The following is a 12,402-nucleotide window of genomic DNA, read 5'->3' as shown; positions in this document are numbered from 1 at the left end:
GATCAATCCTTTTTCGCTTATAATTTATGCATAAAAAATTGCAATCATTCGGTAAGAAATATATACTACTATGTCAAAAAATATATATTTTATTAATCATCAGAAATTTCATCGTCTTCAACAGATTTTGCTTTCTCATCCATCTTCGTCCGCGTGATTAGCTCCTTCGCTGGATTGAATACGCCGTTCGTCTGCACATTGCATATGTAACACCTTGTACTTTTCTTGTAGTGTTCTAAAGCACATTTCTCGCAGAAATAATGTTTGCATCTGAAAGGAAAATTCGTTTCACACATTCTACATCTAATTGATTTAGAAGATAGAATTTTGATATATACTTTGTAACGATGGGGTCTGTAAAACTACTTCGGCAAATAAAACATTTGAACGGCAACGTTTCTTCGTCGCTGTCAATTTCGTATTTTTTATCATCTTCGTCTCCGCTATTATTATATTCTCCTGTGGCAGCTTCTCTCTCTAACTGCCAACCTAATTTGTAATCTGACCGGTCATGAAGAAATTTACAGCTATCTGAAATTGAAATGGAATGAAATAAGTACATAATAGAGTAAATAATAGATGTTTTAATAGCAAAGATTTTCGGTCTATTTACCTCCAAAGCCACAAAAACCAGTTTCTTTATAATCTTTACATATGTCTGGCTGATAATCCCACCTAACGGTTGCTCTAAGATTAGATGGTGCTCTGATTGGTCCTTTGCGAACCATACCACTGGAAGCATTTCCAGCAGCTGTATCTTTCTTCTTATAATATTGAGCATAATTATTCAAGCCTCTATAAATCTTATCATCCTCTTTTCCTTCCAGTTCCTAAAACAGACAGATTGTCTTCTATGATATTGTTCTACCTTTGGATATTTTTGTATTGTATTTTTCTATTTACTTCATTTATTTTCTGAGCTTTCTCAAACAGAGCTTGAGCATCTTTGTCCTTCTCTGTTTCTGTTTCTAAGATTGCTGTTGCTCCTTGATCGCTTGGTCCTGCTGGCATAGGAGTTTTAGAACTCTTGTAAGACACTGTAACGCTTTCATCGTCGCTACTATTGTTATCAATATGCTGTTGGTCCTTTAATTTCTTCGTATTAGTCTGTAAAATACTGTATTTACAACAAGTTCCCATTTTTGTTAACACTTGAATTTCATTGCACATTATAATCTATCTAATAATCGAAAGTAACCATTACATGATTCTATCTGATATTTACACTTTGTTTCATAGGATTATTATCATCCTGTTTCTTTTCCTTTTTGACCACTGTAGTTTCATCTTCGCTACTCTCTATTTAAAAATTTAAAAAAATATGTTATTATTTATGGGTACTGAGCATAACCTATAGATAATACTAATCGAGTTTATATAATGAAATTACAGTCTATTGGGACGCTAGGACAAAAATCTGATGTTCTTTAAACGTACTTACCATCTTCATCATTCGCTGTTCTCCGTTTTCTGGCTGCAGTGCTCCGAATTTTTCTCCTTTTAAATAAAAACGTGCAGTTTTTCTTGTCTGTTTTAGATTCTGCGTCTTCCATATTTGTTTTGTAAACAACTTCGTCCAAGTGTCTCTATAATTTCAAGATTTAATATTTCACAAATATTTTAAAAATCTGTGAAAATACTATTTCGATTTTCAGTTTGACCAGTGGATAACGAATTTACTTAACTGAGTTAAATTCTTGAATAAGTTCTGAAGGTATTGTACACATCTTTCGCCAAAAAATTAATAGGTTATATTTGGCTAATCAGAGATGCCGTAGATTGTCAAAATCTACCTCAAATCTATACGAAACTGTAATATAAATGAAATTACGAATAAAATAATTTCATGGATAACATAAATAGGAACTTGTTGCTTCATCATATCTTAATTTATAGAAAAAGAAATTTAACTAAAAATTAACTGTAAATTTTTGGCGCGTTTTAGAAAAACTAATATGAATAAGAAAAAAAATATGGCAATTGATTTTCAAGACAATATGATATTGTTAACCAGGAAATATTTAAAACGTAAGATTATGTGTCCTGAAACAAAGTTCAGGCATCACGTTAAAGAAAGAATGCATATATTAGAACTGTTAAAAAGAACAGTGGATATGGGTGAAAGTAATTCTGCTTTGTTGATTGGACCTAGGGGTAGTGGAAAAACAACAGTATGTTTTCTATTATTAATTTCATTAGAAAATCATCACTTTTTAGTATTTCCTTTATATAGATCTTTACTTTTTTTATAGTTGTTAAACAGTATTTTAAAAGAATTATCGTATGTAAAAAGTTTTAAAGAAAATGCATTGATAGTGAATCTTCATGGTCTTGTTCATACTGATGATCGGTTGGCTTTGAAAGATGCTACACGTCAAATGCAATTAGAAAATGTGGTTGGTGATAAAGTTTTTGGCTCATTTGCTGAAAATTTAACTTTTCTGCTTGATTGCTTAAAATCAGGTGATAAGAAACGTTCTAAACCAGTTGTTTTCATACTAGATGAGTTTGACTTGTTTTGCCAACACCACAATCAAACTCTGTTGTATAACTTGTTTGATATTGCTCAATCTGCACAAGTAAGTGTAAAATAGTGTTTTGTATCAATTTAGAATTGAGTTGAATATCAATTGAATGTTCATCTCTTCAGGCACCCATATGTGTAATTGGAATGACTTGTAGATTAGATGTTATAGAACTCTTAGAAAAAAGAGTTAAATCAAGATTTTCTCATCGGCAAATATTTTTGTTCCCTGGAGACATATCATCTTCAGAACAACCAACATCTGCTTTCGATGATCGTTTAGAACTTTTTCAACATCTTTTAAGTCTTCCTGATGATGAGAATGTAAATAGGATAGAATATCAATATGAAGATTGTACAATAGATCCACAATTTGGATCTGTGTGGAATGAATACATAAAAAGTTTAGTTAGTAATACTACTATGGTAAATCTGTTAAAAAGACTGTACCAAATTGATGTTAGTGAAAGAAGTTTTAGAAACTTTTTAGCAATAGCTGTTTCTACATTGTCAGAGAAGCATCAAAGACTAGACGTAAATGATTTTGTAGAAGCAAGTAAGATGTTTTCTCAAGATGACAAGGTGCTAATGCTTGAGGGATTGTCTGTATTAGAAATGTGTTTAGTAAGTGTATTTATTGCTCTCCTCCTTGGTATAGGATGTATTTCTGACAAACATGCTATTATTCTAGATAATTTCAATGAAACATGAAACAGAAATTTATGATGGAGAGCCATTTAATTTTGAAGCAATTTATAATCGTTATATAAAATTTGCTAATCAAAATTCTTGTATACAAACTGTTCAAAGGCCTGTTATTATGAAAGCATTTGAACATATTAAGGTAAGGGTTGTAATAACAAAATAGGAGTAAAACAATGTTGTTCTTGTATTATCCAAATAGCTTATCATTTTCAAAACCATACATATTTTCACAGAATTTGGAGTTTTTATTGCCAGTAAGTGGTATGAATTCAAAAGTTGAAAAAGAGTATCAATATTATAAATTCGTACTCACCTCACAACAAGTTATAGAAGCTGTAAAAAATTATTCTGGATTACCAACAGAGATATCTCAATGGGCAGTAACTAACATGTAATCATTATGGATTATTTATAAAATTGCAAGTGCTAAAGAATTTTGCATTTGTAATGCATGACTCATTTGCAATTTTAACCAACAAACGAATATTTTATAGAATAAGTATGAGATTTGTACTTTTTAAAACACATTTTTTTTATTATAATTATTTATTTTAAAGAAGCAGCAGTTTGTTTCTTATGCTATATTTTGTGTAAGTGTCTTACACATATATTCATTTCAAAAGTATATGTTTTTACATATATAAGAAACTATGCATATTAGTGTATTTAGTATTAAAAAAATATCAAGCATTTTCTAAAAATAACTATGGTATCCAATTAGACCATATGCTATCATGGCAAAAGGGTAGTTTGCATTTATATAGTATGGGATTAGCATAAGAGTATATATAGATTTAATATTTAATAACATCGAACAAGGTGAAAAAAATTAGATATTATTTTCTTGATGTCTATGTAATACATCTCTGTAATACAGTCTTCGAAAAGCAATTCCTGCCTATAATAGCATAAAAAACGTCCAATATTACGTCCTTAATAAATAAAGACAACAAATAATTTTTCATAACAATATTTTATCTGACACTTATAATAAAGGACTTCTATTTAGGTGCCATGCTATTAATCAGGTTATTCTAAGTAGTTACAGTGTCTGTGATCTTTCAACAGGATTGTTCCCTATATGATAGCATCTATAATTCTCATTCATGTAGTCATGTAGTTAAGATTTTAATTATTTATCATAGATTGCCTGTACATTGTATGATGTAACAGTACTGTGTAAAAGCGTTATAACGTGTACGTGAATACATTTATATGTTTCTAATAAATCTGCTATCGTTATACAATGTTGGTAAGCATTAGGAAACGCTAATCTATCCAAGCGAAGTTTGGCTTATTTTTATTGGTCAGTGTAGTATCGGTAATCGTATTTAGTTTAGGACTCATCGATAACTTTCTCCCAAGTAGAAGTTGTTTTCCATACTTCAGGCGATTTTTACGATTATATTTTTGAATGTACGAATCGTGACCTGTTGCAAATTAACTTGCGTAATTAATCGAGCAATAATATTTTAACTCAGATGCATCTTACCAGGATTAATTCCTACAGGATGCACGCTATTTAATTCATGCTTTTGTGAAGCTGGTCGAAGAGCAGACATGGCTCTACTTATTCCGACCTAAAAGATATAATGCTACTATGCATAATCAATTTTATAATGTATACAATTTTTTAGCTATGAAGTATATATATGTAATAGTTATAATAAAAACCTGTGGGTGACGTATTCTATGTTCTACTAAATCTGCACCTAGAAGCTCATCATGAACACTCATTCTTATTGGTATAATTTTATTTATAAACTAGAAAAATGTAAAACTTCAAAAATTAAATAACGGATTTTAGTAAGGAAACATATTTTGAATAATAATTGAAATAATTTACCCAAAGCAAAATAATAGATACTGTGAAGCTCCAAAGTGTTAGGCATAAAATTACTAAACATTGTACACCTAACAAATATCCTCCTCCTCCTATAAGCAGAAAAATATCTCTGTGGAATTTGATCATTTCATAAGACAAATTTATTGTTGCAAACCTTTGAATAATCCTTTTCTTCCACTGGTAGTATCAAGAGGATACGGATTATCTGCAAATAAACCTATAGCAATAATACCCCAAATTCCACTTGCACCTACATGAAAGGAAAACTGGTCAATAAAATAAGAAATTAATAGAAAATAAAGTAATAAAATTAAAAAGGAAAACTAAAACCATGTGTAGCACTGGCTCCAACAGGATCGTCAATATGCATTTTGTCAAAGAGGGGCATGGTAAAACATGTGATAAAAGCACCAACCATTCCGACAATTATGGCCTCCCAGGTTCTGAAAAGAAAACAACCACCTAACTGACTCTGTAAAGTTATTGTTAAGGTAGTAAATATCTTATTGAATACTTATAAGTACTTGTACTGAAATTCACCTGTAATTGCAACCAGTGAACCAAGAATGCCATTTATTTGACTTAGAATGTCAATCTTATCTGGGCCATTTAAGCTGAAGCCTAGCCCAACTAAACCACCCCCCATACTTGCTAACATAGTGCAAACTGCTGCTTTAGCTGCATATTGCCATCGTTGTCCACTGACACCATATGTGCTACCACTGTTAAATGCTAACCAGCCCCACCTTATACAATTTTTGTATATTAATATATATCTGATAATCCAAATCTGTAAATGGGCAACGACTAATTATTTATTTTACCAAAGTACAAATAAGCCCATGATAGCATTGACTGGACATCCAAGAGGCAATGGATCAATTCCATTGTCATATCTGCCTACCCTTGGTCCCAACATAAGGGCACAAGCAAGTGCTATTATAAATTAACATCTTAGGTATTGATTAACAAGTTATCTTAAAAGAAGATGTTAATACTTTACCAGAGGTACCACCAACAAGATGCACTACCCCAGAACCAGCAATATCAACAGCACCCATTTTTTTCAAGAAACCTTGATCACCCCATATCCATCCTGCTGGTATGCAGTATACAATTGTATTTAAAAAGGAAAATAAACAGTATGCTTTGAAATTGCATCTGTAATCATGTAATATTCAAGTAGAGTTAAAAAACTTTATAGATTATTTTATATAATTACCGTTCAGCCATGGCACCACTAACAATGGTTGTTGAAGTGGTTGCAAAGCTTAATTGGAATAAAAATGCAGCACACTTTGGACCCATCAATACGTCTTCTATTGAAGGATCTATTAAAAAGTCTCCTATGCCAATAAAAGGATTATTAAACCTGCTTGTTCCGAAACTCGTTGCGAAACCAAATATCCAATAAGTTAAACCGCCGAGTACTATGTCAACCACATTCTTCATCATAATATTGACTTCATTTTTTAAAGAGACACATCCAGATTCTAACATACCAAAACCTGAATAAACAAAAAATTAAACTTATTTATATTTCTTGTGTTTTAATCTAGAACTTTACCCGTTTGCATAGTGAAAATTATAAAGGAATTCGTCACAATCCAATTACTATCTTCTTGATTCAAATTATATGCAGAAGCCAAATATCTTTTTACAGTTGAAGTGTTTGTAATATTTGTTTCATAATTTTCCATTTCCATATTAGTTCACGACTTCTCTCACCAAGAGAATGGCATTAACTAGATGTTATTTTCTATTCGACTGTCCCAGAATGCAGTACTTCAGAGAAAAACATGTTAAAAATGAACGAACCACGACGAAAACATATTAACTATGAACGAGTTACGGTTTCAATCGTTTTCTCCTGATATCGTGAATTTGTACTTTCATACTGTCAAAATGGATGATTTTTTTCGATAGGGAAACAATTATGTATTAACAAACTTTACTTTTATAATTTTTTTATTGACCCACATCCAGCCAACAAATTTACTGTTACATTACATTATTCATTATTATAACAAATTTTCACTTCACCATATGTTCAGCAAGTTCTTTTAATTTTTTTTTTTATGGTCAAATTATAGTGAAACATGCAAATAGAATACTAGCCTAAATAAAAGAAAATTAGATCACATAAAACGACTACACAGAATTATGAATTTATCATAAGACCATTCTAAATATTAGTAACTTTTAAATAATTATTGAAGCATGTGAATATATTTTTGTAACAATTATGAAGTTAATTATTCTTCTTAACACGAAGAAAGTTTTTCATTTTTAATGATTTTTCAATTTTTTATGTATTAAAAAAATCATATAACATAACTATGATCTTTACATCCTGAATTCCTAAACTTCTTCAATTAGCGGTGAGTGATGGAATCAAAAAAGTACAACGTTCGTATATTTGGCAGACGAACGCGTCCAATTTATCTTAAGGAAGCAAGCTTAAATTAGTATAAAGTGCTAGAATTTTAATTTTCATTCAAAATAATTGAAAAATGTAATTTTGTTAACACTTCCAAAAGCTTCTAAAAGGACTACGTTATTGTAGATGGCAAATTTCTGTCTGCTCTTTTGTTTGGATGTTGTCTTCTTTATATTTATGAATTAGTGTCCATACACATTCTCATCGCTGTATGCTATATAGAGGAAAAAATCTTCTTCGTGATGTTCCTATGAAAAATACAGATCACAATATAAATATTACAAATGTAATAAATGTTTATCTATGTCTAGAATGAATTTTGAATTATATAATTACCGCATAAAGAGATCCCATGGTAGCACTTGTTGGAGGAATAATGTTGTTCACAAAGAAGAAGAGAGCATCTTCTGGACGTAAGTGAATTCGTTTACGGATTAAAAAGTAAAATTGTCCCACAGTCAAATCAGATGGTACTAGATATTTTTGTTTATCCAAATCACTAATTTTAGCTTTTGGAGCCTTCTCAACGATAACCTAGGAAATATAAATTTTTTATCAATATCATTTATGAAATAATACAATGAAATGTGTAAATCATTAATTTTAATTGCAAATTCAATTATATTTTAATAAAAGGAAAATCTCCATTCATCCCTCCATTATCATTATTAGAATTAGAAAATGTTTCAAACCTTGGCCCATTGTCAAGATAAGAAACCATTCTTAAATCCATATTTGATATCACATAAATTTGATATTTATTCAAGTCTTCAAAGTAACAACAGTTGGTCTACATTTTCAATGTTCGTTCTATGCGTGTAAACGAAATTTGTCAACATGTAAAAATTTCAGGGAAATTGAGCGAAATGGGGAAAATACTTTCCCTTTCATTTGATTTTTATCAATTGAAAATTATAAGAGCGTAGTACGATCAATAGACCTGAACAATTGCAAGGCGAGTGCACAAAGAAATTCGACACGAATGGTGAATTTAATCGTTAGCGTCCTGATCGAGCGAAAAAATATTTCATCTCGAAATAAAAGAGTTTACAACGTAGAAAGTCGACCTTGGTTCATTTAAGACCAGGAAATTCTCGGGATACGGACCGAATCGATTAGCGTCGAATTACAGTAGTTGCTCGTAAAAGAATAATCTTAATCACGATGAATTAATGGTTTTTCGAAATGATGCAATCTGTCTGTATTAGAAGGGAAATAAATTTGTTTCCATTGACCAAATGGTTAACTTTTTCGAGCGGGGATACTCACGGGAACCCTTTCGGGATATTTTCGTCGAATTTTTTCACCCTCGACCTTCCTTCTTTCAAAGGAGTGTTTCTCCTTGTAATGAAACTTCATCGTTCTCGTACGCTTGCACGAGACCCCGTGCACTTTAATAAAATCGTTTCTTCTCTAAGATTATCAAAATCTTTTTCCTATCGACTCATACGATGATTCTGAACTGGAAATACGACGATACGATGATATTCTTCTCCACTTCTGTCACAACAATCACCGTGCGTCAGTTACACTGCGCACTACAATTTGCTTTTCCACTCTACGCGGACGTGAAATAGTCCCCTGGTTTCCACTGGAAAACTCGACAAAAGATATATCTAGAAATTGGACGATATCTCCTAGCAATTTGTATATTCGAGTTGTGTTGGTTCTGACGTGTTATCGCAATGTCTGTTTAGTGAGACAGAGAATGATTTCAATGATCCGTTTAATACATAAAACAGGACCGTCTCTACGAAATTTTCCTTTTATTTATACAATAGCGTTTGATATTCATTCAAAACGAAACGATGATATTAATTTATTATCGGACTGTCGAAATTTGCGAGTAAATTTCTCGTTCATTTGTACAAACATCTGTATTTGAAAAAAAAGACGGTTTCTCGCGGAACTTCATTACTTGTAACATTATTTGTTTAATTATATCTTTCATTCATTTCACAATTTGTATCTTCCTTTTAAAATTAATATGGGCTATAATTATAGTTAGGAGATTAATTGTATGAAAATAATTGAAATTTTTCGATAACAAAAGTATTCAAATTGTCCGGGATCTAGTTGAACCTTAAATAGATACGAGCCTGTTAATAATAAAGAGTGACATGTTTTCCACTACTACGCGTTTAGTGACGCATCTTTTATTCTCAAATTATGAAGAATTTATAACGTATACGTAATGATAAATTTAGTTCCTTTTTTTCTTCTTGATAATTGAATACGTGATATTGTATACGTTACGTGCGATTTCGCATTTATTAGTGTCATTTCCAACAATAAATTGATTTTCAATGCGCTCATAAAGTCGAATTAAATTAATTTCAGAGAAATTGAGGAATGGTACGATTTTATATTTTTTAAAAAATGCAATACAAACTTTTTGTTTTATTTATTTGTAGAAATATGTACAGATAATTCTGTAATTGTATATAGAATTAAAGTAAACTTTATTCTGCATCTTCTTCGTCATCATCCTCTTGGCTGTTAATTTGGAAGTACCTTAACTCGTAGGTTTCTTTATCTTTTGACACAACACGTAGCCAATCACGCAGTTTATTCTTTTTCAAATATTTTTTTGTTAAATATTTAAGGTATCTATATGGACATGTTATTAAATTAGTGCAAATATCAGTTATCTTGTAAAAATATAATGCAAAACCCACAAATCATTGATGTTAATAAAAAGTTGATTTTTAAAATTACAAGTATTGTTCTTACATACTGGACAATACTCACCGCTTTGAGAAGTCGGTATCACTATTAACAGACAGTTTCATCTTATCCCTTTCCAAGGTTACACTGTTACCAAAATTATTTGTTTTTCCTGCAACCTTAATTCTTTCATGCAGATATTTTTCCTATAAAAAAGAAAAACATTATACACTTAACATTATCAATTTTAACATTCCTATCATCTCTGATAATGTGAAATTAATATAAGATTAAGATCATACTGAATAATTAAAATTTACATAGAGATTGGAATTAAAAAAATACCAAGAATTTCAGGGCAGAATTAAAATGTGAAAAATAGAGAACAAAATTAAGGAAAACTCACAAAATTGGCTACATCCATAATGTTGTCTTCTGCTGGATGTGTACAATCAATAGTGAATTTAAGGGATACCTTTTTCTTTTGACCCTTACCCCGAAGGGCTTGTTTTTTTATGGTCGGTCCCTTAGACTTCTTCGCCGTTTGCTGAAAAATATATAATTCCTCGTTTTAAAATTCTTTTAATTAAAAAATTACGCTTGTTGTGGATACATGTGCTAGCCTCTGATAGACGTCTATGTTGGAAGTTTACAATATCCAACGATATCTTTGTAATCTTTTTGAAAATGTAAATAAAATTGTATCATGATGAAAGATCACAGCACACTATTTTATATATTCTACGAAGTTTTAGCAAATTTTTAAATGTTTTCGAATTATTGTTATATTTTTCAAGAAGAGGAAACTTACTGGAGCCATGTTGATAACTGGTCGACAAATGAAAGAATCTACCGCTACGCGACGCTACGGTCATTTCATTACTGCCATGAACGTAGCAATTCCAAATGGAACCTCGAGGTTAGATAAATGTTATAAAAAAAAATTGTCCTTAATATTTTTTATTCGATTGTGTTGTTTATCTCTGGATCACAGTATTTGATGAGCTCAACAGCAATAAAATACATTTGTAGGATGAATATAATAAAACATTTACAAACAGACATTTTTATCTTTTCCATAATTGTGTTTATTTAAGACTAATATACAGTAACATCTAAAACTAGATGAACATAGATTCCTCGATCAGTAAATCGAATGACGCTCAACTGAATCAATTATCGCGAATATTAATCGTATCTCTATACCTCGTAATAATACATTAAACTGCCTATGTGATAAAGCCTTCTTACATAGTAATACGCATAATTATTCTCTTCATACTTACAAACATCTTAAATAATCGTTTCTCTATAGTTCTTCGATTCGTGGACATAGTAATAAGCATCTCGGAGATAAAGGGAGGGTCATCGAGGGATAAATGGATTGATTATTTAATTGCATCCTGAGCAAGGAAAGTATGCTTCGAGAGATCGATTTTTACATTTAATTCAGGGGGAAACGTTTTACGATTATTAAACCTCGAAATCTTGTTCATATTTCAACAGTGTAGCAAAATGAATGATCTTATTTCTAACGGTTTCTTTTCGATAAACATTGATTGCAACCCTTACAAATTCTTTGCATTCTAGCGTTTTTAAAGAGATATTTCTTCCATACCATCTCTTACATACAAAGATTACGTTTCTTCTGGAACATCTAGTTACGGTACATACGGTGTATGCACATACATAGATACACATACAAGCGTAGTTGCATAGTTTAAGGAGAGAATCAATCATCGTGTTTCCTACGATTTTTTTAATCAGTTATGGAAATTGTACGATATTTTATGATAAGGTTTAATAAACAAACTGGATGAAACATTAATCAGACTAGGCCAATAAAGAGAAGAATATCAAGAAGTTGCCAATTAGTTTGAGAAAAGAAATCTCTATCGCGATATCGATTTTTAATCATCGAAACATTTCTTTATTTCCATTTCTTAAAGAAAGAAAAACTGTACCATTGAATACTATAATTAAGAGGATTCAGATATCATACTGGTTGTCGCTAAACAGAGTGAGCATTCCCTTAGGTGCGATTTCACACATAAAAATAATAGAAAATCTTTATCAAATCCCTATCCACAAATGCTCCCTCTTTCGACAGTAGCCTATCGTTTCTGATATAATAAATTATATAATTATAATATGAATTACAAGCAATTGTTGATAATTCGATTAGTCATCTTTAAAAAATCGGTAAATATCTTCATTAAT

The 12,402-nt window shown here is 30.8% G+C and overlaps 5 protein-coding genes across 6 annotated transcripts; 1 reads left to right on the top strand and 4 right to left on the bottom strand.

Moving 5' to 3' along the window:
• Nucleotides 1-73: 73 nt before the first annotated feature.
• Nucleotides 74-1,574, bottom strand: Mdlc (RING finger protein mdlc). Its single transcript, XM_072013837.1, has 6 exons — nucleotides 1,442-1,574; nucleotides 1,226-1,299; nucleotides 904-1,107; nucleotides 614-830; nucleotides 339-531; nucleotides 74-270 (listed from the first exon to the last, which is right to left on the bottom strand). The coding sequence occupies exons 1-6, from the start codon at nucleotides 1,551-1,553 to the stop codon at nucleotides 93-95; spliced, it is 978 nt and encodes a 325-aa protein (XP_071869938.1). The 5' UTR covers nucleotides 1,554-1,574; the 3' UTR covers nucleotides 74-92.
• Nucleotides 1,575-1,630: 56 nt separating this feature from the next.
• Orc4 (origin recognition complex subunit 4) lies at nucleotides 1,631-4,917 on the top strand. Of its 2 annotated transcripts, XM_072013835.1 has the most exons (6): nucleotides 1,631-1,714; nucleotides 1,946-2,171; nucleotides 2,253-2,579; nucleotides 2,651-3,148; nucleotides 3,216-3,368; nucleotides 3,463-4,917. In XM_072013835.1, the coding sequence occupies exons 2-6, from the start codon at nucleotides 1,956-1,958 to the stop codon at nucleotides 3,622-3,624; spliced, it is 1,356 nt and encodes a 451-aa protein (XP_071869936.1). In that variant the 5' UTR covers nucleotides 1,631-1,714; nucleotides 1,946-1,955; the 3' UTR covers nucleotides 3,625-4,917. The 2 variants fall into 2 exon arrangements, with proteins under 2 accessions (XP_071869936.1, XP_071869935.1); XM_072013834.1 differs by lacking the exon at nucleotides 1,631-1,714 and having other exon boundaries at nucleotides 1,921-2,171.
• On the bottom strand, nucleotides 3,838-6,916 carry Amt (Ammonium transporter). The gene is made up of 11 exons (XM_072013853.1): nucleotides 6,643-6,916; nucleotides 6,298-6,583; nucleotides 6,079-6,236; nucleotides 5,900-6,011; nucleotides 5,616-5,821; nucleotides 5,406-5,537; nucleotides 5,230-5,325; nucleotides 5,076-5,164; nucleotides 4,904-4,993; nucleotides 4,722-4,809; nucleotides 3,838-4,659 (listed from the first exon to the last, which is right to left on the bottom strand). The coding sequence occupies exons 1-11, from the start codon at nucleotides 6,779-6,781 to the stop codon at nucleotides 4,499-4,501; spliced, it is 1,557 nt and encodes a 518-aa protein (XP_071869954.1). The 5' UTR covers nucleotides 6,782-6,916; the 3' UTR covers nucleotides 3,838-4,498.
• Nucleotides 6,917-7,489: 573 nt separating this feature from the next.
• On the bottom strand, nucleotides 7,490-9,233 carry Atg8a (GABA type A receptor-associated protein autophagy-related 8a). The gene is made up of 3 exons (XM_072013852.1): nucleotides 8,785-9,233; nucleotides 7,852-8,049; nucleotides 7,490-7,763 (listed from the first exon to the last, which is right to left on the bottom strand). The coding sequence occupies exons 1-3, from the start codon at nucleotides 8,872-8,874 to the stop codon at nucleotides 7,698-7,700; spliced, it is 354 nt and encodes a 117-aa protein (XP_071869953.1). The 5' UTR covers nucleotides 8,875-9,233; the 3' UTR covers nucleotides 7,490-7,697.
• Nucleotides 9,234-9,904: 671 nt separating this feature from the next.
• LOC139992716 (large ribosomal subunit protein eL22) lies at nucleotides 9,905-11,093 on the bottom strand. The gene is made up of 4 exons (XM_072013848.1): nucleotides 10,994-11,093; nucleotides 10,589-10,729; nucleotides 10,267-10,388; nucleotides 9,905-10,125 (listed from the first exon to the last, which is right to left on the bottom strand). Exons 1-4 carry the CDS (start codon nucleotides 11,000-11,002, stop codon nucleotides 9,978-9,980), a joined length of 420 nt encoding a protein of 139 aa, XP_071869949.1. The 5' UTR covers nucleotides 11,003-11,093; the 3' UTR covers nucleotides 9,905-9,977.
• Nucleotides 11,094-12,402: the final 1,309 nt, after the last annotated feature.

The sequence above is a fragment of the Bombus fervidus genome, chromosome 12, assembly GCF_041682495.2.
Source record: "Bombus fervidus isolate BK054 chromosome 12, iyBomFerv1, whole genome shotgun sequence".
Lineage (NCBI taxonomy): Eukaryota > Metazoa > Arthropoda > Insecta > Hymenoptera > Apidae > Bombus > Bombus fervidus.
This window is presented reverse-complemented; position numbering and strand designations above follow the sequence as displayed.

Excerpts from the sequence above, each read along its gene's own strand:
- Mdlc (XM_072013837.1), bottom strand. The coding sequence starts at position 1,553 with ATGGAAGACGCAGAATCTAAAACAGACAAGAAAAACTGCACGTTTTTA. Across the intron at positions 831-903 it reads AAGCTCAGAAAATAAATGAA|GAACTGGAAGGAAAAGAGGA; the intron begins GTAAATAGAAAA and ends TGTCTGTTTTAG. Across the intron at positions 532-613 it reads TGGTTTTTGTGGCTTTGGAG|ATAGCTGTAAATTTCTTCAT; the intron begins GTAAATAGACCG and ends TTTCAATTTCAG.
- Orc4 (XM_072013835.1), top strand. The coding sequence starts at position 1,956 with ATGAATAAGAAAAAAAATATGGCAATTGATTTTCAAGACAATATGATA. Across the intron at positions 2,172-2,252 it reads GGGGTAGTGGAAAAACAACA|TTGTTAAACAGTATTTTAAA; the intron begins GTATGTTTTCTA and ends CTTTTTTTATAG. Across the intron at positions 3,149-3,215 it reads CTGTATTAGAAATGTGTTTA|ATAATTTCAATGAAACATGA; the intron begins GTAAGTGTATTT and ends CTATTATTCTAG.
- Amt (XM_072013853.1), bottom strand. The coding sequence starts at position 6,781 with ATGGAAATGGAAAATTATGAAACAAATATTACAAACACTTCAACTGTA. Across the intron at positions 6,237-6,297 it reads AGTGGTGCCATGGCTGAACG|ATGCAATTTCAAAGCATACT; the intron begins GTAATTATATAA and ends ACATGATTACAG. Across the intron at positions 5,822-5,899 it reads ATGGGCTTATTTGTACTTTG|GTGGGGCTGGTTAGCATTTA; the intron begins GTAAAATAAATA and ends AAATTGTATAAG.
- Atg8a (XM_072013852.1), bottom strand. The coding sequence starts at position 8,874 with ATGAAGTTTCATTACAAGGAGAAACACTCCTTTGAAAGAAGGAAGGTC. Across the intron at positions 8,050-8,784 it reads AATATCCCGAAAGGGTTCCC|GTTATCGTTGAGAAGGCTCC; the intron begins GTGAGTATCCCC and ends TATATTTCCTAG. Across the intron at positions 7,764-7,851 it reads CCATGGGATCTCTTTATGCG|GAACATCACGAAGAAGATTT; the intron begins GTAATTATATAA and ends TATTTTTCATAG.
- LOC139992716 (XM_072013848.1), bottom strand. Across the intron at positions 10,389-10,588 it reads TTATGGATGTAGCCAATTTT|GAAAAATATCTGCATGAAAG; the intron begins GTGAGTTTTCCT and ends TCTTTTTTATAG. Across the intron at positions 10,126-10,266 it reads GATACCGACTTCTCAAAGCG|ATACCTTAAATATTTAACAA; the intron begins GTGAGTATTGTC and ends ATGTCCATATAG.